At 37.9% G+C, this 24,468-nt stretch overlaps 1 protein-coding gene across 7 annotated transcripts in view; it reads right to left on the bottom strand.

The window, feature by feature from the left end:
• Nucleotides 1-3,451: 3,451 nt before the first annotated feature.
• The window catches only part of G3BP2 (G3BP stress granule assembly factor 2), a 46,098-nt gene continuing 25,081 nt past the window's right edge, over nt 3,452-24,468 (bottom strand). For all 7 annotated transcript variants that reach the window (XM_087916818.1, XM_087916817.1, XM_087916814.1 and 4 more), the window contains 6 exons: nt 23,734-23,914; nt 19,527-19,625; nt 15,311-15,413; nt 6,808-6,936; nt 6,514-6,632; nt 3,452-4,592 (listed from right to left, as the gene is read on the bottom strand). In XM_087916818.1, the coding sequence (XP_087772944.1) occupies nt 4,320-4,592; nt 6,514-6,632; nt 6,808-6,936; nt 15,311-15,413; nt 19,527-19,625; nt 23,734-23,914 (904 nt within the window). In that variant the 3' untranslated portion in view covers nt 3,452-4,319. The remainder of the gene's footprint in view (nt 4,593-6,513; nt 6,633-6,807; nt 6,937-15,310; nt 15,414-19,526; nt 19,626-23,733; nt 23,915-24,468) is intronic.

The raw sequence follows: 24,468 nt of genomic DNA, 5'->3' as shown, positions 1-24,468 counted from the left end.
TAAGGACACGTGTCATAATAGCCATTAAGTGAGACAGGTTTGCTTAATGACCCGTATCCTCAGCTTTCCCTCCCTCCCCGATGAAGCTGTTAAATGAACATGTGGGTCATTGAGTGGAACATGGGTAAGGCCCCCTAAGGCCTAGTGCAGCCCACTTCCCTGGGCCCCCCTAAGGCCTCCCCCACCCCCAAGACACCCTGTGCTGCTTCCCAACCCTTGGGACACAGCAGGCCTTCCCCTGCTCCCCCCCCCCCCACCAGTGAACTGTCCTAGAGCTCTTGGGGCTTGGGGAGGTGAGAATCATATTAAGGCTGGAGAGATCTGGTGTGTGGGGGGGAAGGCCTGCAGGGATCTGGTGGAGAAGGAAAATTTTGCTAGGACCTAATGGGGGAACGAAAGGCCAACTGGAACCCGGTGTTAGAAAAAAGACCTGTGAGTACTGTGAGGAGGCAACTAAGCAAGAAGGGAGGCACTTGGCCATAAGGGCAAATGACTGTGGAAGGCTGCAGCAGCCTTAATGTTAGGACTGAGTTATAAGTAGTGCATGAGAGTCCATTGTAACTTTGAATAGCTGTTAAGCACCCAATCATAAATTGAGGACTATTTGTAATTAATTTCATGGACATTGGGAAATATAATCATTCGAATGCTCATTGAACAGATTTTTAGTTTTCCTTGGCAAAGATGTAACTACTGAAATAATTATCTCTTATCTCAAGAAACAATTTTGCATGTACATAATCAAAGGTTTCATCAGGACTCAAACATATACTGAAATACCTCAAGAATCAAAGAACTGCTTTATCTACTCTTCTTCTGAGTAGAAAAATGTCATTTACCAGCCAATAAAAACTCAAAAGAACTTCAAGGCCCAAATGACCAAGATCAAATTATCATCTTTTCAACACATTATGAGAAGATCTAGCTCTCTTGATAATTTTACAATGTTGGCAAAGACATGATGATGATCAGTTCAAGACGGATGGATTCAATTACAGCAGCAAATGCACCTTTAGAAGACCTAAAGAACCAGGCTGGAAATAGATTAGCTTGGGAAAAATCCATGTATGTGATCACTAAGTATTGACACAAACTAGATGGCACATAATCAAAAGCACATACAAACTAATCGTATGAAGTAACCATAGCAATACAGAAATGAGAACTCACTAGCACAAGTGATATAAACTGTAGAATCATTAAGTGACCACTTTGTATCTGCTTTGTGTTTTAAATCAAGGTTCGGCTATTAAATTATAAGCAACAATGAGTTATTAAAATAAAATAGAAATATTGTAACATTTTCATTGAATACAGACATTTCTGCAATCAACAGGAATTTAGAGATTGTCCGTGTTGACAACCAGTTGAATGAGATGTCCATGTGAAGGGGTCTCATGGTTATTGTCTCAGTGTCCTTGTGATTACAAGATCACAAGCTGAGCATTTGACAACTGGCTTGGATTTATGATGGTTGCAGATCCCACATTCATGCAATCGCCATTTATTGTATTCACTGCCAGTTTCTGACACAATTAATGGAGAAGTCAGAGGAGATTGCACATAGAGATTTTGGGATGTTACAACTGCTGTAGCCATTAGGATTTATCTAACAACCATAGCTTAGACTGCTGCAACTGCCACTATAAGTAAGGCACAGTCATATGATGTCATATTTTAAGACTGTTGCTTAGCAATAGAGCACCCAGTCCCAGTTACCATTGCTAAGCTAAGACTACTTGTATCACAGTTCAGTAGGAAATGATGAGGAGGCAGTTTTGTACATCATCATCAAAGCAGGATTACCGGTCAGAAAGTTGCCAAACTAAAATACTAAATCACATTGAGAGAGAATTCTGGACCATTTGTAAATGCTGCAGACATCAGTAGTTTATTAGTATGTTTAGTCAAAACACATTCAAAAATGGAAATATTTAAAAAGTAAATATTTTCTACCTGCAACAATTAAACTAGGTTCTACTAGCATATAATGCTCAACACATTACAGCAATAAAGATGGTAGTCCATTGTTTGCATACTTATTAAAGCCAAAAGATGATTAAAGCACATTTGTTGACATAGGACTGTAACAATAGCAATATTACCTATATCAACAAATCAGCAATAAAATAGATCAAAGAGATCTGTTCGTTTCTTCTAGAGGTACATTTATTGAAAACAGGAACAAGAACACTATGTTTCCATTATAAAGTAGGTGAACAATCACCATGTAAACGTCTGTGTATGCTTCCAATATTATTAGTTCATGGCATTTAAAGAAGCGAACTTGAAAGCTCAATGGCTCGGTAGTTCCTCTAATTGTAATTACAATTTTTTTATTATTATTCCATTAGTGCTGTTTGCCTTAACAGTTTTACAGAAGGTGGTAGGACAATATTATAGCACTAAAAAGCCAAATATAAATACTGAAACACTGGTACGCAACTGCTTCTTGAGAAAAGCAATTTAAAAAATGGGTTCCAATTCAATATGATTCATGGAGAAGCATTCAAGTACTACATATCCAGGTATCATCTGAAAATGAAACAACTCAACACAACCCCCTCCCCCCACATAAACATGGCAATAGAGAAATGTACCCCAGAAAGTGTATGAAAATAGTGCAAGACTTACCATCAAACATGGAAAATCTCAATTTGGGGAATAAAAAACAATAAACTTACTCCACACCTCAACGTACAGGCAAATTTTCCACATTTTGGGGAAACAACAAATGGTTAGTTTCACCAAATACTTCTTGAGTTACATGCTTTTGTTACGTCATAGCATGAGGTCTTCCATGTTTAGGGCAGTTCTGAACGGTCACAAGCTTTTGTCTCCCCTCTTCAAGAGTAAGCCTGAATGAGGATTTGTGGAAACGGTCTAGCTTGAAGCTGGGGAGTACTGTTCGCTACATCTGCAGTTTTATGGAATGTACTATCTATGCAAACAGGAACTGGAAACAGCAAACTTCTCACCCAAACACAAGATGCTCCACCAAGTCCAAATACATAAAAAGAGATCTTCCCTCTATGTACAAATCTGAGCCTTGTAGGCAAAGTCACTTCAAAGTTTGTGCAAAATGGGTGATAGTTCCCTGTTCTATGAAAATTGCAGTATCCTTGAGTGTAACAAGTTGTATGTTAAATATCTTATCTGGAGTACACTTAAAACAACCCCCCCCCCCTTGATTAACTTTGGACTTATCTATGCAAAAGGAATACTCAATTCCATAACCAACTTTCCATTTTTAAAAAGCATCTACCACTTAATACCTCCTTTGTTCAAAGGCTTCAAAAACTTAACTATAGAGCTAGGCAAGTAATATTCCAGTAGCCTTTACTGATTTAAAGATACTGCAATTTTATACAATGATTTTATAAACATTTTTACAGCTGTTAAAGTTTTGCAGCACAGCCATTCATACACTATACTGTACAAAATCACCAGCAAGACTGGAATGATGTATTTAATAGAAGGCACCATTCATGCTTATTACATTACCAGAGACCTCGATACAGTAAAGACAATTTTTCATTGTACACTGCTTACAGGAAGGGAAAAGGTAAGAGGAGTGTGTTGAGCAATCAACCATCCCCATCTACAGAGAGGCAGAAAGCTCGTAAGACTCTTTAAACAGAAAAAAACTTTTTTTTCTATTCAGAACTATGATTTTTGAAGTTTTACATTTGTGTTTACAGCTAAATGGTTTCCTTCTGGAACATATTTTTAGTCTTGTTAAGGTTTATGTGTACATATATTGGTCACAGCAAGCAGAGCAGATGCCCGCATCGTTTCACAAGCTATTATTTTTCCTTGCTGTTTTCAGCAGATGTTAATGTAAAATGAAGCAGGTACCCATTAGTGCGTTTAAAGTTCACAAAACATGAGTTGTTTGGAATCAAGAGTTCTAACAGAAAAAAAAAGGGAGGGGGCAAGCTTTTCCAATTCAAAGATTGCACTATTTGCATTTCCAACAGTAACACTTAAACAAAACGTGCAGCACAAGGATTTTAACACACCGGAAAGACCTAACATCAATTAGGCATACCCTTTTTGTCCTTTGTTGTTGCTGCAGAAAGTTTAAATGATCATTTCTCAGTTCCTAATTCCCAAATCTAATGTATAAATTAATATTATGATTTCATCATGAAATTAGGAAAAGAATGTCCACAATTTACCTGGTGATCAAAAGATGTTTTACACATCAAGGAAATGATTAAAAAAAGGTTGTTACATTCCAAAGCCAGAAAATTAACAAAAATGCAAACATGACAAATAACGTATCACTTTCAAGACTGCCTGCCAACAATGAATCTTCAGCGACGTTGACCTGTGAACCGGCCTTCCATCTGCCCTGTTCCTCTTCCAGACCCAAGCTTCTGGGCCATGGCCCCTCTCAGAGGTGGCCCTCTGCCTTCACGGTCTCGCATCATTCCACCACCCACCATGCCACGTGAACCCCCAGGGCCTCTGTCACTGCGTCGAATATCCTTGCGATCATCACCACCACCTCGAATTTCTCTTTCACGAGCAGCTCTGGTCTTTTTTTCTTCTACGTTCAAACGCACCTCACCACGGAACATTATAGGCTTTTAAATGAAGAGGAAGGGAAGAATGGTAATACCAAAAGCTTAGTTAGTTGAATATCCAAAAGACACAGGCCAATAATAGTTTACATGAAAAACATATTCTAGTTCAAAATTTATCAATGCCATATTCAGCTAAACTTCAAATAATGGGTCTAGGACAGGGGTCTGCAACCTTAAACAAACAAAGAGCCACTTGGGCCCGTTTCCCACAGAAAACAAAACACTGGAAGCCACAAAACCTGGGTGGGCATGGCCAACTTGATGTTACTTACTCCCACCCAGTCACATGACATACACCCTGCTACGTCTATCCATATTTTGTGGCTCCCCATATTTTCTATGGGAAATAGGTATCTCCCTCTCTCTCTCCCTCCCTCCCATCTCTCTTTCTCCCTCTGTTAATTTCCCCCCTCTCATCTCCTATTTTCTCTATCTCCCTCACCCTCCTTCCCTCTCACCTTTCTCTTTCTCTCATCTGTCTTTCTCTTTTTCTCTCTATCTCTTACTCTCTTTCATCTCTTTTTCTTTTTCTCTTTCTCTATCTCCCCCCCTCTCCCTCTCATCCCCTTCTCCCTCATCTCTCTTTCTCTGTCTCTTTCTCTCTTTCTTTCTCTTTCTCTCTCTCTCTGTCTCTCTCTCTCTCTCTTTCTTTCTTTCTTTCTTTCTTTCTTTCTCCCTCCCTCCCACTCCGCACCTCCACTTCCCAACCTCCACACCCAAGGAATAACTGTAATGAAATTCTTTCCCTGGAAAGATACAAAAATAAACCTTGCATTGTAAAAGGAGTGACTGTCAGGTTGTTACATCACAGCACCATGAGATTGCCACTTTAGATCACTGCACACACTTCAGAGAAGTATCATCCCAAGCAGCGGCACAATCGAACAGGCACACATACACATCCTGCAACTCGATCCAATGTGGCTGGGCACCCCGGAGATGCTTGGCAGGCAAAGTATGGGACGAAACTCCCCCCCTCCCCCCCGCAATCACCAAGGCAGTGTCCACTGAATCCTTGCAAAACTGGGCAAGGTGGAGAGACGAGAGTACACAGAGCCAAATCAAGCTGTATGTCTCTCTCCGTGTCCCCCTCTTGCTGTTTGACTGGCAGGAAACGGCGGGTGGCTACTTTCGGCTTTGTTGGTGCTGAATGCACGACCTGCTCTCTGCCCCGAGAGTTGCCAGGGGGAGTGGGGCAGGGTCGCATTGTGTTGTAATGGGCTCATGGAGGAGGGGATCCAATCTCCCCCATTGTGAAGCATGCTTTCGCTGTGCTGCACAAGGCACTGCGACAGTAGCGGGCAGGTCATGGAGGGTTTATTGGATCTTCCCCCTGCCCCACGCCAAAGGAAAGCCATTTGGGCTTTTCTTTACCTCCTACCCTTCCCCCTGCTCTCTTCCCTCCACTCAATCCTACTTTGGGACAGAGGAGCGCACCCTGGAAACGCGTGGTAGGGTAACGTCGGAGCATGTCTTCTGATCCTCCACATTCCTCCAGGCCCTGACACCTCTGCTGCTCACCCCCCCATGGCCCCAGCCATCGCTTCCCGGGGAAGGCACAGGAAAAGAAAACGAGCAGAAACATAGCTCTCACTGGGGCGAGAGAGCCGATAAACTGCCGCGACAGGGCAACAGCTCTTTCATCCCTCTGCCATGACAAGGTAACAGGGAGCCACAGCAGAGGGTCTAAAGACCCACATGCGGCTCCACAGCCACAGGTTGCTGACCCCTGGTCTAGGAAAACATTCTCTCCAGCCTGCAATTAATTATTTCCCGAGAATACATATTTCACTACTTTTTCTTCATCTAGAGAAATCTATAATAGAAGACCAATATAGGACTTGTAAACAAATTTCAGAACTGATTCAAACTAAATTCACCCTGGTAATCACCATCCAGTGACTTTTATCAAATTACTTACTTTGGCCAATAAAATTTTCTGAACTGGTTCAGAGTCATCAAACACCACAAAGCCAAAATTTGGAAGTTTTCCTCCAACACCTTTTGTATTAATACGAAGTTCCACAACGTTCCCAAAACCTGTAAAAGTATAATGCAGGTGGTTAGGAAAAATGCATTGCATGAATTAAACAGAAATGACATGTTGCTTATAGAAGCAGTTTAATATTTGAATTATAACAGGGCTTAAAAATCTAAAAATATGGAGTTTTCTCTCTACTGGGCTTCATAGCAAAGTAAAAGAGAAATTACTTACTCATAAAGAACTCTTTCAGTTCATTTTCATCAATGTCATGCGGCAGATTACCAACAAAGAGCTGGTGACTATCTGGATATCGAATTATTCGACGACTATCTGATTCATTTTGATCCATATCCCCCCGGCCTATAGTAATTAAAACATAAAAAATTAATGTAAAAATCATATCTTTTAACAAGTATACAAAATTGTAATTTTATATTGGTATTTCAATCACACAATCCTTGTTTTGGACTCAAATATGTTTTACAAAAACTTTTGACAATCTCAAAAGACAATAATGAAGATAAAATTTTACTGATTTCCTAATAAATTTAAATTTATCCAAGACAACTGTTTCACCAGCAATAAGCACCTATATTAGCATAGATTAACTCCAAAATTAACATCAGACCAAGCATCAAGTAAACAATATCCCAATCAAGAAACTGCCAAAGAAGCCAACAGTAAACAGCTTAATCAAAAAATCTCTTAAGACCATCCCCACCAACACTAATAGGGCATGCCACTGGAATATAAATTGACAGCAAACTCCAATCCTTACTAGTACTGATGATGTTACCTAGTTTGGGTAATGAAAAGTCTGCAAGAAAATAAGCAAGCTCAGAGCACCAAGGGCCCCTTATTTCTGAGCTACAAATATCTCCTTTATTGATATTCAAAACCATTCAGAGTATTGCCAAAGAATTCTATAAGCTTCTTTTTGTTCTACTTAGTAATTGTATCAAACTTATAGATAGAATTAGCCCTGAAGTTACAAGAAATAAAATGCCACACAAGAGAAAAAAATCAGGAAAACATTGGAAGAGGACTGCTCTTATTTTCTTTTTGGTAGCAGAACACTACACATGCCCATTCAAAGTAAGAGTTTATTACCAGACACAACATATGTGGCTAAATATTTTTGGTTGCAAAGAAACTTATGGGTGGATATGGAAATATCTGGCTTTGTAGCTTCCAAGAACAATTACTAGTAGAATAGAAAAAAATATTTTTAGTTCTGGAGAGCTACTGCCTGTAAGCGTGATGAGAAGGACCAATAGCCAAATCAGGAGACAAGATTTTGTGTGTATCTGCTTCGAACCCTATTGGCCATGATTCAAATAGCTACTCTAGCAGCACCCAAAACGGTCAGCCTTTAAAAAGTTTAGCATCATTTATTCAAAACTGATTTATTTGCTTAAATACATTGTTAGTCTATTAAAGTTAAATAGGAAGTATAATTTAATACAACGATATGGATAATACAAATGAAAATATGTTTCCCCAATTTCTATTTTTACAGGAACTTATAGTTCTTATAACTGCAAACTTAAAATTAAACATCTGTGCAATGATTTCTAATTTTTGGAGGGCAGAATGGTTTTCACTGGAAGTAGGTTAGGGAGGGTAGACTTTCATAATTATTGTCCCTTTTATAACTGTCACTGCCAGAATTATGTAAAATCCAAAACAAAAATATTATATTTTTAACAGTAAAAGTTGTTGAACTCAGCTTGGAATATTTTTTATAAAAATATTTTATACATATTCTGTAAAAACTATGTTCAGGGTAAAAAATTTAATAGACTCTTACTCATTTTTTTATCAAGTTTTTTTTAAACGGCTGAGCACCTTCGCTGCCTTCTCCGTAGTCCTATTGATTCACGCAGCAGACTAATCCCTAAAATCACTGGCCGAAGACAAGAAGATCTGTGAGAAGACAGATCTGGATCCCTAATATCGCTAAGTGAAGATCTGAAGTAACAAGAGAAGAGTAACCTTCTGCCAAAAGACCTTCATCTACACTTTCAGCCTAATATATGCCTTCTTTATATACCCCCCAGGAACCATCCAAACCAAATCTTCTCCTCTTTCTGCCCTACACTCCCATTATTCTTGCCCTATTTTTTCCTCGACATCTTTTTTTAATTAATTAACTGATCTTAACTAATTGATTAATTAATTTTACAATTTATCATTAGTGATTATGTATTATTAGTGACTAATGGTTGTTTAGCTTGATTGCTTTGAATATTAGTATTAGAATATTTAGTGTAAATTAGTGATTAGTGCAATTAATTGATTAGTGTGTTTAGTGATTAGTGTAGTTAATTATTAGGGTGATTATTGATTAGTTAAATTAATTGACTAGTGTGATTAGTATAATTGACTGTTTGGTGTGATATTGCTTTATTGATTATCATAATAGCTTGTTTGATTGAACAACCCAATCAACAAACCATCTCAACAAACCCACCATGCCAGGAAAACAATCCAATGTCAAACCACAATCTAAAAAAAAAGACATCCCTACTGAAAAACCACAAGACTCCTGCTTTTACCTTATATGTAAAGAAACTTTAAAGGAGAATGAAGATTACATCAAATATTCTCTTTGTGACAACTATGCTCACCATAATTGCTTAGAATTACCCAAGCAAATGGCTCTATTCCTAAAATCATCCGCCAATGTTTTTCCATATTTCTGCCCACCGTGCAGACCCAATCTAGACAATACATTGCTCTGTTCGAAAGAGTTGATACCATAGAAACACCATTGTAGCATCCCTGGACACTATACAAGCAAGATTAACAAACCTTGGGGAAAAAAGACACAACACAAAGAAATGAACATCAAACAACTACAAACCATATCTCTACCCAACAACTGCAACCAAAACTCAATCCACAAAAAAACCCACAAATGCTACAAATATTGATCTCCATCTCATCAAAGAAGCTGTTGAGTGTGATCCGAAACGACCAAATGCCATCTTATTTGGTTTAGAGGTCAACGACAATGATGACATCTCTAATGTCTGCAACATCATCAAAGACTATCAAGTGTCAACCATCTCCCCTGATAAAATACTTGATATTTCCTGCGTCGGTCCAGAGCTCAAAAACAAAGACGGCTCAATAGCCCCACGCCTCTGCTGGGTCGTTTGCAAAAATGAATCAAACAAACGTAAATTCATTTTTTCAATAAATTCACTCGCAAACAGTAACAACAACCATAAGAACCTCATTTTCACCCTGATCTAAACTTACAGCAACGTATACTGTCCTGTGAACTATACTCTGAGCTCAAAAGATTACATGAATTAGGTAATACTAATCTATACATTGACTACTGCACAGATTGTATCAAAAGCAAGAGCTACAACCTATGTGCCAATAACTACCACCCAAACATCCAACACTAGGGATGCACACCCCCTTACTTCCTCCAGACCAACTACTTCATATCTTAAAGGCAAACTACTCAATGCAAGAAGCCTTGCAAATAAAATGCATGAATTCCTCATCTTACTAAGCACAGCCACATTCAACATTATATTTGTCTATGAAATGTGGTTGAATGCATCTTTCCCAGACTTCATTACCACTGTAGGAGAATATCATGTTTATCGGTCTGATTGCAAAATCTGTAGAGGAGGTAGAGTTGCTATATTCTATAAAAAGTCTACAAACTACAAACTAACTGCCATGATCTACTACATATTGACTTTACTGAAGATAATGTAGAAAATGCACTATGTAACCTAAAACCATTCTTATCTATTGGCCCTGATGGCTTACTACCAACCTGCTTCAATCAAGCACCTGTATACTGTACAAGTCAAAAAAAGGGCTGTGAAAATATTTATAGACCACTCACATCCCAGACATAAACTGTTTCAACTCCTTCCCTCAAAATGATGCCACAGAGCACTGCACAGCAGAACAACTAGACACAAGAACAGTTTTTTCCTGAAAGCCATCACTCTGCTAAACAAATAATTCCCTCAACACTGTTCAACTATTACAAAGTTTGCACTACTATTACTGTTAATCTTCTCATCACTCCTTATCACCCATCCCCTCCCACTTGACTGTATCACTGTAACTTTGTTGCTTGTATCCTTATGACTGTTTTGACTGTTATTATGACTATATAATAACAGATAATTATGACTATATTGACTGTTTCCTAGTATGATTTGATTGCTTATTGTACTCTGTGACTATCATTAAGTGTACCTTATGATTCTTGACGAATGCATCTTTTCTGTTATGTATACTGAGAGTATTTGAATCAAGACAAATTCCTTGTGTATCCAAACACACTTGACCAATAAAGAATTCTATTCTATTCTGTTCTGTTTTGTTCTAATGTGCAAACTTCTTTAAAAAGCTCTCCACTGCCCTAACAGAACCACTAAGCATAATATATGAGATATCATTCAGAACCAGCTCCTTAACAAACCTACGGTCTTTAGCAATGGTCATCCCTATCTTAAAAAAAGGTGAGCCCTGCCCGATTGAAAATTACAGACCAATCTCATTGTTTTCTATCACATGCAAAGTTATGGAATCAATTATTAATTAATGCATGACCTTCCACCTAGAGTCAAACAACCTATTCTCCAACAAATAATTTGGTTTCAGAAAAAAACTGTCTTGCAATTTGCAACTTCTACACTGCAAAAACATATGGACTACATTATTTGACCAGGGCAAAGCAATAGATGTAATTTACATAGACTTCTGCAAAGACTTTGACTCAGTGGTATATGACAAATTACTATTAAAATTAAAATCTTACAGCATTTCCGGATCCTTTCATAAGTGGATTACTGCCTTCCTGTCAAACAGGCAACAAATACTAAAAATAGGAAATGCCCTATCAAGCCCTGAACCAGTTAACAGCGGTGTCCCCCAAGGGAGCGTTCTAGGACCCACACTCTTTACACTCTATATAAATGACCTTTGTGATCACCTTATAAGTAACTGCGTCCTCTTCGCTGATGATGTAAAACTATTCAACACTACCAACAATGGTATTGTGCTTCAAAGTGATCTTGATTTTGTATCTGAATGGTCAAACAGTTAGCAACTCCAAATCTCAACCAACAAATGCTCTATCCTATACATTGCTTAAAAAAATCAATACACCAAATACAAGCTAGGCAGATATGACCTCGTTGACGACCCTCACTCCGTCAAAGACCTTGGAGTTCTCATATCGAACGACCTAAGCACCAAAGCCCACTGCAACAACATTGCAAAAAAGCCTTTAAGAGTTGTAAATCTGATCTTACAAAGCTTCTCCTCTGGTAATACCGATTTGCAAACTAGGGTAATCAAAACTTTTGCTAGACCAATACTTGAATACAGCTCTGCTGTCTGGAATTTGCACTGTATGTCAGACATAAATACAATGGAGTGTATTGAGAAGTATTTTTTGAGAAGTATTTTACAAGAAGAGTACTACACTCCTCTGTTCGCAACAGAATACCCTATACCAGGGGTGTGCAACCTTTCACCTTCCCTGGGCCACATTAGAAGATGAAAATTTGGTTTGGGCCGCACATAAAATAAAATAACAGTAATGATACCTGATCATCTAAAAAACCATAGAAAACATAGTTAACATATTAAATTTATTTGGAAATGAAGTTAGTGAGATGTTTTTATTATTTATTATTAATTATTTATTAAAAATTATTGTTTATCATGGTTTTTTTATCAGTTTTTTTATCACGGTTTATTTTCCGGCCAGATTTTGCGGGGGGGGGCTCACCGGCTCGCGCCTACCTCTCCTCCTGCAAATGGCCCGACTGGATGAGGCAGGACTGGAAGGCAGAAGCAGCAGCGGCGGCGGGGCAGAAGCCTTCCCCGCCACCGCTTCTGCCTCCGCCGCTTCTGCCCCGCCACGGGGCAGTGGTGGCGAGGCAGAAGCAGCAGCGGTGGCGGAGCGGCGGCGGGGTAGCATCGGTGGCGGGGGCAGAAGCGGCGGCGACGGTGGGGGCAGAAGCAGCGGTGGGGGCAGCGGCGGTGGGGGCAGCGGCGGTGGGGGCAGAAGCGGCAGCGGCGGCAGAAATGGCAGCGGTGGCAGGGGCAGGAGGTGGCGTTCTGAGGGCGCCTTGGCCTGGCGCTCGCCTCGCCCCACCTTGCGCCTGCCTCTCCTCCTCCTCGCTGGCTCTGGCACGAAGGTTGGGGTGGGCACTGGGCCGCATTACGAGGCGACCTGGGCTGCATGCGGCCCGCAGGCCGCTGGTTGGACAAGCCTGCCCTATACCAATGATAGAATTGAATTGGAATGGAATGAGTGGTTTAATTACATATATTTATAATCACTTTTTAAGAAGATAGTGTGTATTTTAAGAATGTACCAAGCAGAATTTGATTGGAAGTTATGTATTATATTAATGTTATAACCTCAAGGTATATATTGAAGCTTAAATAAGAATTGAATGGATGTAATTAAAAGATATAAAGGTGTCATACTCCAATTAGTAACTACAGGAGAAAATTTGTTTAATGAGAAAAGAAAATATGAAATTGAAACAGGACAGACCCAAAGTATAAATATAATGATTTGAATTGATATAATTAAAATAAAATTGAGAAAATTAAGAGGAGAAAAACTATGTAGAAAATGTAAAACAGTAATAAGATATGGAATAGAACATAAAAGTGAGCATGAAATTGAGTTTGTGTCTGTAAGTGTAACCTGGGACCATGCTATTTTCAAAAAAAGATGTTTTATTTGTCTTATGGGTTTTTTTTGTGAAAACCCAAATAAAATTTTCAACAAAAAAAATGAATACCCTATACCACCAGAGATTCTAGGCTTAGACAACCTTGAACTACGCCGGCTAAGATTGGACTTAAGCATAGTACATAAAATCGTATATTACAATGTCTTACCAGTTAATTAATATTTCAGCTTTAACCACAACAACACAAGAGCACAGAACAGATATAAACTAAATGTAAACCATTCCAAACTTGATTGCAGGAAGTATGATTTCAGCAACAGAGTGGTCAATGTCTGGAACTCACTACCTGATTCTGTTGTCACCTGCTCCTTTACCCTCAAACTACTTCTATCAACCTTACCCCATTCCTAAGAGGTGTGTAAGGGGGATGCATAAGTGCACAATTGTGCCTACCGTCCCTGTCCTGTTGTCCCCAATTATTAGTTTCTATTTCATGTATTTAAACATGTTTATTCTTATTTCTACTATATTGTAAGCATTTGACAAAAATAAATTTTAAAAAGCTATAAAAGTCATTACAAAAAGAGACCTAGCTTTAACACTGCAGCCTACTGAACTGTATCTTTTTCTTCGATCCACAAAAATTCTTATGAACCTACAGAATATTTTACCTGTTATTAGAAATTTTTATTGCAGTTTTACTTAGCCTCACAAGTTGTTGCTTATGCACTTTGACTACACAAAGGGCCATAAAACAATATCTCCTAATATTTCAACAACTGAATTGTTCTTTTCTCTTATACTTTTATCTCATTTTTATTATTTTTATAAATAACAAGGTGATAAACATAACTAATACTCCTTCCTCCACTTAGTTTCTATTTTTTCCACAGCAACAATATGAAGTGAACTGGACTGATGACAGTGACTGATCCAAAATTGCTCAGCTGGCTTTTAGATCTAAGACAGGACTAGATTTCTAGTCTGGCAGCTTAACCGGTATACCAAACAGGGTCCTAACTGTTCCAGTAAAGATAAGACACACTGTAAGTTACATGAACATATTTATTCCATATACTTACGCGGAACAATTCTATGCAGTTCATATAGCTTTTATGTGATTTTCACCGTCGATTTCATTTGATTTCTAATGCAAGTTTGTTACTCAGAAACAACATTATTTAAGGCTCTGTTTACCTATTGTATAAGATTATAAATCTGAACTATGTTCACAAAGGAAATTTTTAAAAGAGCAAGGAACTCAAATTTCTACTACAGATAGTCCTTGTTATTGACCAAAACTGGGGTTTGCAACTTAGTCATTTAAAGCAGCTACTAAATGAAACCACCACTATGCTTGTGTTCATATTTCAGCTTTCCTTTGCTTTACAGACTTGCAAAGATTATTTTTTCATTATTGTTGTGTGAACTGTTGCTAAATGAGGCAATCACTAAACAATATTTTGAAAAATCATTACATTGTTAGAGTAGGCTCATTTAAAAGTCATGTTTATATGGGAAAGTTTTATTCCAGGAGTAAAAGTATGTAAGTTTCATTCTAAAATGTTTTATGAATGAAATTTCATGAAACATCAATTTGCCATGAGTGGAAAATATTCTGGAGGAACTACAAACATGATGTAACACATTTTAAGCTTGAAAAGCTTCCAAATGCATGAAACAAGTAGTTCAATACTCAGAACACTGATTCTATCTTCAGATTCTAAGTTTCATGGATTGAAAGTAAAATTGAAAAGTGCTTTGTATAGCCCTATTTATTTTCTTATCCAACATACTTATTTACTTAATAATATTGTATATTCTTTCATGGAATTCAAAATGGCACATTTAGTTCTCACCCAATCTCCATCCATCCACGAACAATCCTACCTCTACCTAATTTTAAAAGGCACTTCTATCTTCTCCTATAGTTTTTTTTACCTGCATATATTAAGTCTATAATCTTTAAGTGAAAATCCGTATCTTGATCTTCATGGAAATCCAGGAAAATTCACAAATTGAAGGAATACCTGGTCTGGGTCCCCTTGATGGAAAACCTGGTCGCTCCCTTGGACGCTGTTCACGTACACGAGGTGACTGAGACTGATTTTCGGATTTTGTTTCGATTCTTTGCTGGAAAAAATAGTAAAACTTAACAAAAACTAAAACAACATGAGCATTGTACATTATTTGATAATACAAAAAAAACCTTATGCAGTATTTATTCCACATTTTCAGTAATTATATGGCTTGTTGTTTTACCAGCAAAGAAAATCACAAACAAAATGTGTGGTAACCCATATTAATGTGTATTTATTCATATTGACTAGAACCAAAATATTAGCCTTCTGAGAGATATTTTAGCTCTTTTCCATTATTGTCCATTAGTTTGCCCTATAGGCAAGTAATTATGAAGTGTTCCTTTCAGAAGGAAGATATTCATCATCCTGCACATGCACAAGAAGGGTATAGGAGGTATTCGGAATCAAACATTTTTTTCAGTCCAGAGTGAACTGAAACTTTTTAAGCCATATCATGTATCACAAAGGCAAGTAACCAATATAAAAATAGGAAAAAGCAATTATATTACATTAGGACCAAGTTAAAGCCAGTCAGATGGAATGGTAACATCTTCAGATATTATGAAGAAGAAATTTCAAAAGTTGGGGTTATTTTCTTTCTCATCCCCCCGCTAATAAATTTGGAATTTTATAGTTGCAAATACCTTATCTCTAAAAATTCTGAAATTGAGGAAAAGGAGAAATTTTTTTCTAATCTCATTGTACATTATTTCTTCTCTTTTGGGATATTCACTTTAAACAATTAGGCTCTTGATCAAGCAGCTTGTACACTCACTCAGGCACTTGTATTATTTGTTAAAAAGAACACTCTATTATTTCCACCACGTACAATTACCTTGCTCTTCAATACATTAATTTTCAGATAATACATGGGATATCATACAGGTAGTCCTCATTTTATAACTATTATGGAGCCTGCTATGATTACTGCTCATGCCATCACATGAGCAGACACATTTTTACTTTTATGGCAATCATAAAGCAAACCCATTGCAAATCAAACCCTTTGTTTGCTATAGGCTGTCTATGTTGAAAACTGGAAGTAAATGGAATGGTGGAATGAGATGCTGCAAATGGCCATAAAAGGCAGGTTGTTGAGTGCCCAAAATGCAGTTATGTGATCAGGGGGACATACCAGGTGGTAAATAGCTTTTAGGTGATCCCTTTAATGGTTGGTTAGTGACAATTCATAAGTTGAGGACTATCTGTACACTATACCAGAGTTTCCCAACCTTTCTGGCTTTATGGACTGGCTGGAGAAAGGGGATGGTTCCACGCAAGTAGCAGGAAAGCACACAGGCAGTTCCATTTGTACAAGCTGTGGGCACTTGTGCTTGTCGTTTGTTCAATTGGAGCGCATAAGCAGGTGTTTGCCCACTGCTCATGCAGGTGGAGATGCATGCGCTTCCATGGCCCAGTTCCAATCTTCTCAAGGCCCAATAATGGTCCATGACCCAGGGGTTTTGTACACCTCATTATACATAATATTCAATGCAAATCACTGAGATTCTCATACAGTAACATATCTGCATAAAGTGTGTGTGTATAAATATACATTGCTCAAAAAATTAAAGGGAACACTTAAAACAACACAATGTAACTCCAAGTCAATCACACTTCTGTGTAATCAAACTGTCCACTTAGGTAGCAACACTGATTGACAATCAATTTCACATGCTGTTGTGCAAGTGGAATAGACAACAGGTGGAAAGCATAGGCAGTTAGCAAGACATCCCCAATAAAGGAGTGGTTCTGCAGGTGGTGACCACAGACCACTTCTCAGTTCCGATGGTTTGGTCACTTTTGAATGATGGCGGTGCTTTCACTCTAGTGGTAGCATGAGACGGAGTCTACAACCCACACAAGTGGCTCAAGTAGTGCAGCACATCCAGGATGGCACATCAATGCGAGCTGTGGCAAGAAGGTTTGCTGTGTCTGTCAGCGTAGTGTCCAGAGCATGGAAGCGCTACCAGGAGACAGGCCAGTACATCAGGAGACGTGGAGGAGGCCGTAGGAGGGCAACAACCCAGCATCAGGACCGCTACCTCTGCCTTTATGCAATGAGGGACAAGAGGAGCACTGCCAGAGCCCTGCAAAATGACCTCCAGCAGGCCACAAATGTGCATGTGGCTGCTCAAACGGTCAGAAACAGACTCCATGAGGGTGGTATGAGGGCCCGACGTCCACAGGTGGGGGTTGTGCTTATAGCCCAACACCGTGCAGGACGTTTGGCATTTGCCAGAGAACACCAAGATTGGCAAATTCGCCACTGGCACCCTGTGCTCTTCAAAGATGAAAGCAGGTTCACACTGAGCACATGTGACAGACATGACAGGGTCTGGAGATGCTGTGGAGAACGTTCTGCTGCCTGCAACATCCTCCAGCATGACCAGTTTGGCAGTGGGTCAGTTATGGTGTGGGGTTGCATTTCTTTAGGGGGGGCGCACAGCCCTCCATGTGCTCGCCAGAGGTAGCCTGACTGCCATTAGGTACCGAGATGAGATCCTCAGACCCCTTGTGAGACCATATGCTGGTGCGGTTGGCCCTGGGTTCCTCCTAATGCAAGACAATGCTAGATCTCATGTGGCTGGAGTGTGTCAGCAGTTCCTACAAGACGAAGGCATTGATGCTATGGACTGGCCCACCCGTTCCCCAGACCTGAATCCAATTGAGCACATCTGGGACATCATGTCTCGCTCCATCCACCAGCACCACGTTGCACCACAGACTGTCCAGGAGTTGGGGGATGCTTTAGTCCAGGTGTGGGAGGAGATCCCTCAGGAGACCATCAGCCACCTCATCAGGAGCATGTCCAGGTGTTGTAGGGAGGTCATACAGGCACGTGGAGGCCACACACACTACTGAGCCTCATTTTGACTTTTTTTAAGGACATTACATCAAAGTTGGATCAGCCTGTAGTGTTTTTTTCCACTTTACTTTTGAGTGTAACTCCAAATCCAGACGTCCATGGGTTGCTAAATTTGATTTCCATTGATAATTTTTGTGTGATTTTGTTGTCAGCACATTCAGCTATGTAATGAACAAAGTATTTAATAAGAATATTTCATTCATTCAGACCTAGGCTGTCTTATTTTTGTGTTCCCTTTATTTTTTTGAGCAGTGTATATAAACATACACACACATCCATGTCTTAGATTAATTATAATTTAGATATCAGTGAAATATTGTTTACTATTAATCCCAAATCATAAAATGTTAAACCATCAAACAGAATTAACTTATTGCTACAAATATTACCTGTAATATACAGTACAACTAGTAGTCTAAATTTTTAATTCTAGGTTTGTCAATGGCCACTTATCTCTCTTCCTGAAAATGATCAAACTAAACAAAGCCTTCTAACTCAGAACTAATTACCTCCTGTACTAAAGTCATAAAGGAGAACTTATGTAAACTAGTGATTAGGGATGAATTTTTTAAAAACCCTCATCTCTGTTGGTTGTGCTAAGACAGCATGATTGACGCAAAGTCAGATTAGCTGAGACCTAATACTTAGTGTTTAAATGCTGGTTTTAGGCCAGCACCCCTAACTATTATGTGTATCTTTTTACCAGGAAATTCTAATATTGTTTGTTTAAAAAGTATACTATTAACTTCATCCACACAAAAATTTAGCTTGCAGATGATATGTAGAAAATACCCATTTTGCTTTGTTATTTGCAGAACTACTATAGGATATAAATAGTAACAATGATATAAACCATCACTATTTTTTTCTAATAAGAAAATATTTTTTAAATCTTAAATATGAATATATGAAAATCAGCATTTAGATACAAATCTTTATTAAGTATTTTGCTAAATAATCTGTTGGGAATTACTGTATGTGCAGAGTTTTCTAACTTTCTTCAAATAGCTCGACATATATTTAAAGAAATAATGAATTCTGCATTATGAAAATTGTCTCTGAATATGTTAGCTAGATTTCTATTAAGTCAGTTCTCTTCCCTGTTATTTCTAGATATCTCCCATTATTCTCACACAAGCATTTTTGAAATGTTGTGCTGTTATATCAGTATTGCAGCCTGCAAACAAATAACCATGGTACAGGAAAGTGGCTGTAGATGAAAAATACAGCTTTATTAATGAAACAGTTTTCACAGACAAACAAGAAAATAACCTAAAGCATCTACAGATTGGTTACCTGTGAGACTTGTGCTTTAACATGACTTGGAATTCCAGAAGAAGAAATAGTACCACTAGGAGGCAGGTTTTTACTGGTCACTGAAGCCCAGGAGAAAGCCTACAGGAAATGCAACAAACTTGGTCTACTGATTATGGCAGACTATTGGCATTCCTTAAGAAAAATCTAGTTTAGGACAACATTCCTGTTCTACTCCACAACTGAGGAAATAATTAGAACAATTTATTTTCAGTCTATTTACTGTGCAAGATAGTTAACAAGCACCATTGTTAGGTTCATTGCATAAGGTTACAAATGCTCTTACTAATATATATGTTGATGTCAATTATTCAATTATTTTTATATTTTTTTAATAGTACAGACTTAATATTTGCACATTTAAAAATCTGAAAAACACTTTCTCAATCCCTTCTCTTCCTGACCTGAAAGCAAATGTAGTTATGGCATCAGGGTGAGTATTAGCACCTGAATTAATGTAAGCAAAATTAATCAGGAGCTTTTTTCACTAACAGAAAACTTTAGAAAAGCACAAGCTACAGCTTTTTCTTAATACCTATGTAACATTTATAGCACAAACAATTTGTGAGATGATGTTGCAATAAACAATCAACCTGAAGATGCTGTACCAGGAAAAAAAAAGTTGTATATCATCTAAAGCAATGTTTTTCAAACTTGGCAACCTTAAGCTACATGTCCAAGTATCCCCAGCGACCAATACTTAAGATATTAAGCATAAAGTTGCCACGCTGAAAAACACTGATCTAGGCTTACAAACTGTGATATCTCAAACTTTGAGGAATCTGTTGTGATACCCTGATTTCAAATGCTCTTGCCTGAGGGCAAAGATGAAACCAAAATATCTGATTTTTACTACTAAATGAAAACCTTTTTACTCTTGCACTTATGACATCATATCTTGCACTTATGACATCATATCCATAGCTTATTTTATCTCTTAAGTGCCTATGTTCTGTCACATTTATTATCTGGTATTCCAAATTATTTCATTATTTGTTGTGTTTGGATTGGTTTGGCTTTTTATTACCCAACCAAAGATAATCTGGAGAATGAGTAGGACCATAAATAATTTAAACAAATAAATTCAAATTAAAAACACTATTAATTATCTTCAACCAAATGTGAAATCCAAATTAGAAGATATCCTGGGCTAATATTAAAGTTAACCGATTAATAGAAAAACCAATAAGGGTAGCCTACTTCAATAATAAAAAAATGTATTCACAATACCCTAATGTTTTACCCTTCTTTAAGACAGCAACAATATTATGTTCTTCTATACCAGAGAAAATATATAGTATGTAATCTTCAATTACCAAAACCAAGATGCACATATTTAAGAATTTAAGGACTATGTACAAAGTTCTTAATGTTTTCCTGCAGACTGCAAAGCCAAACAAAGTACTACTACTACCATTACAAACTAGATATTACAAACTATTACTCAATAACAAGGAATTACTATTAGGACAGGATTATTTCAGATTAAATTAGTGAAAAATATGAAGAGATTATGATAAAAACATAACTGTACTCTAGGACGTGTCAATTTTTCAACTTTCAATTCCAAACATTAGGGGTGCTCAAAAGTTGTGACATGCATTGGAGATTGTAAATATATTTTGGTTACTTTAATATAATTTAGATATGCTTGGTAAATAACTGCATAAATATAATAGCTTTTAAACATTTTGTTTCATTTCACAGGTTCAGCTGTTTTTTTCTTTTTATTTAACAGTATTTTGTATGAGAGTGGCTTTGTTTCCTATCAGTGTGATAACTGATTTGTAATGGGTTCTGGAAGAACAAGACTGGAAACATTCACTCATATGAGCAACCTATTGGGACTGGTAGGGACTTGTTGCCGACTGAACTCCCAAAACGGTGAGGCATTCTCAGATACGGCTTACTATTAAGAAAACAAAGTAGTGATGATGCTAGAAACTACCCAGCAGGCAATCTTGCAAGAGACATCTATCCAAAAGTTCTTGGAAAGTGGGACTGAGCAAACAGTTATTTTGTGATCTGTTGTAAATTTACGAGTGACAATCTTGACAAGAACCAAGGGAGCTGGGATCAAGCCAAAAACATATTTCTTGGTAAAGGAAAGCTAGATGTCAAACAGACTTTTCATTGTGAAACTTGACAAACTGTTTGACATCTTCAATTACAATGGTCAGATCGTTTGGTGTGCTGAATTCAGCTGTCCTGCTGGCTGCAAAAAAGCTCACATTAACTGAACCTGCCTTAAGGAGACAAAGATACCACCGAAGGAACTTGCTTTCCTTAAAGATCAGAGAGACAAGATTGGTTCTTTTGGATTGCACAAGACTGGCTTGCCAGATGGGCCGAAGCAGAAACGACTAGTCTGGGTGGAAGATATCTTTATCATTTCATTCCAGAGAAAAGTTCAAAAAAAGGAAAACCTGCTCAAGTGATTGCAGATAATCAGGGGTATTTCATGAAGAAGAAAAGCACTGACAAAAGCTTAAAGGCCATTGGAGGAAATTCTATACAAATGTTAATACTGGCTGTGAAGGTGGTGCCATGCACTTGGTAGAGGTCAAGCTTTTCCAGAAGTTGATGTGATCAGTGTGTGCACTCCACACGAATGAGTTATTTCTATAGCACTTCATCACAAAATTGGATGGAAAGACTTTGTCTAACATGTTGGCGATTTTAACCAGCAATTTTAACTGGTTAAAATTGGCATTATGCTAGACACTGGAACAGAACTTGACATTGATCTTTCATTCATCAGTTTCAATTGGTGAGCCTCTAATTTCACTGAGTGACAGTATTGTAAAGGATCTCTCTACTGATCAAGCAAATGGATATAGGAACACACAGAGAATAAGGATAGGAGAACTTCCCATAGATCTGGTTCTTTTGGAAATTGGCCCTGCAAACCATTCATGCTGGTTGACAACTGCAAATAGGTTGTGTTGAATATGGGTTTCAAAACATAGCTTTAAAGGCAAAATTCTCCAAAACTTAAGAATGATAGTGGAATACATCGTTGGGGTGTTCAATATCAAAGTAAAACATTCCTGGATTGAAAGCCCTTGTTCCAGCCACAGCAAGTCAGATTGCAAAAGAAGACTGCAGTATGTGCTGTTTTGCCAACCATTCAGCACTCAGCATGGTATGCTTTCAATTAAATGATAATTCAGACACTCTTGTGTTCAGATGACATTCAAGAGAGAAGAGCTGGTAGGCAAAAGATCATTGACTTGAGGAGTGCAGACAATGACACACCAGGAAATTTTTCTACACATGAAAGAAAAACACCTTTAATTAATGCCAGAGCATCCACTCTGATGGAGCTGCTGGATGGTCTGAAGGTGTATATGAGCCACCTTTGATATACAAACTGATTACAATGGAAATAAAGAAATTCACTGATGAAACAATGCAAGTACCACAGTGGCCCTGTCATGCCCAATCAATAGAGAGATGTGCGAAACAGGTCCCAGAAGTAGCAAGCAGAGTGTACACACATGAGAAATGTGACAGTTATACCAGAAACCAAGAAGCAAGTTGGTGGCTGATGTCGAAAAACAAATCAAAACAAGACTTGATGAAACTCACTCAAACATGTTTGTAACTCAATAAATTGCTTTCTGATGTTGACTGCATGAATTAATTCTTGATTAGCTAAATAAGATTCATGCAGAAAAACCTTAATTTTTGTAGAAGGTGTAATTTTTAGAAGATAAAGTTAATAGTATTTGGGTTACAAAAGACTTTTGTAGGGTACATGATCAGTCGTGGATTTACCATACCAAGCTAAACATTGTGCAATTGCAAACATAATAGCAGATTTGAATTCTTGGTGTAAAAACACATATTTTGGGGGGAAAAAATTGCAAAAATTAATTTTCACCCTATTAAATGACACATCTTAACATAATACTATGTCCTAACAACGTTTAAATATTACAGTACTAAATCATACACTTATGAACCTCTATCAATTATATGTATTTAACTTTTGGATTTGGACAGTATGTAATTATAATCTCTGTACATGCTGGACAACTGGAATATAGCTGACAAACACTGAATTATCAATGCAAGCTACATTCTCTTTAGATCTATATATGATTATAAATATTTAGAACAACTTCATAATCAAGTTTGCTACCAAGTTCCATTGAATTACACAAACCATACTGACTTAACCAACCTTTGGTGGTTCCTGTGGTAGAGAAACAGTTTCTACAGGAAGTGGGGATGGAGATTTTTCTTCTAGTTCTTCAAGGGTTTTTTCTTCTACTTCAGTTTTCAGTTCTTCCGTTTTTGATTCTGATTCTAGATCTGCCTCAGCTTCATGGGAAGACTCTGCTAATGTTTCTTCTAGTCCATTACTGGAATAATCAGATATTTCAATGTTTCTATTAATGTAAATTATTAGTATTACCCAATTTTCAAGAAAAAAATTAACTACTAGAATTTACTATACAATTGTTACATATGCACCCTATGCATCATTTAACATTAAGATTTACTTGAAGTCCTTTTGATGATGCCCAGTGTAAAAGTTTGCAGAGTCATTAGTATTTTGAGACAGATGGACACTTCTACATTTTTGTATGAGAAAGCTATCATAGTGAATCTGGCCATTCAGAAACATATACCACTCTTTCTAGCCACTCAGAACACCCAAGGTGTTCTGCCTTTTTCTGGGCAGATCCATTTACTCAGGGGTGGGATTCAATTTTTTTAATAACCGCTTCTGTGGGCGTGGCTTATTTGATGGGTGTGGCTTGGTGTTGATGTGACTGGTTGGCCGTGGCCAACTCAACATCACTCACATCGAGGCACGCATCTCCTCATCTGGCCTCTTGTGACTATGGGGATGCTGCAATAGTCATAAGTGTGAAAAGTGGTTATAAGTCACTTTTTTCAGTGCCACTGTAAC

The sequence above is a fragment of the Pseudonaja textilis genome, chromosome Z (genome assembly GCF_049901715.1).
Source record: "Pseudonaja textilis isolate UNSWEBS1 chromosome Z, rPseTex1.2, whole genome shotgun sequence".
Classification (NCBI taxonomy): Eukaryota; Metazoa; Chordata; class Lepidosauria; order Squamata; family Elapidae; genus Pseudonaja; species Pseudonaja textilis.
Note: the sequence above shows the minus strand (reverse complement) of the source record. Positions and strands in the feature narration are given on the sequence as shown.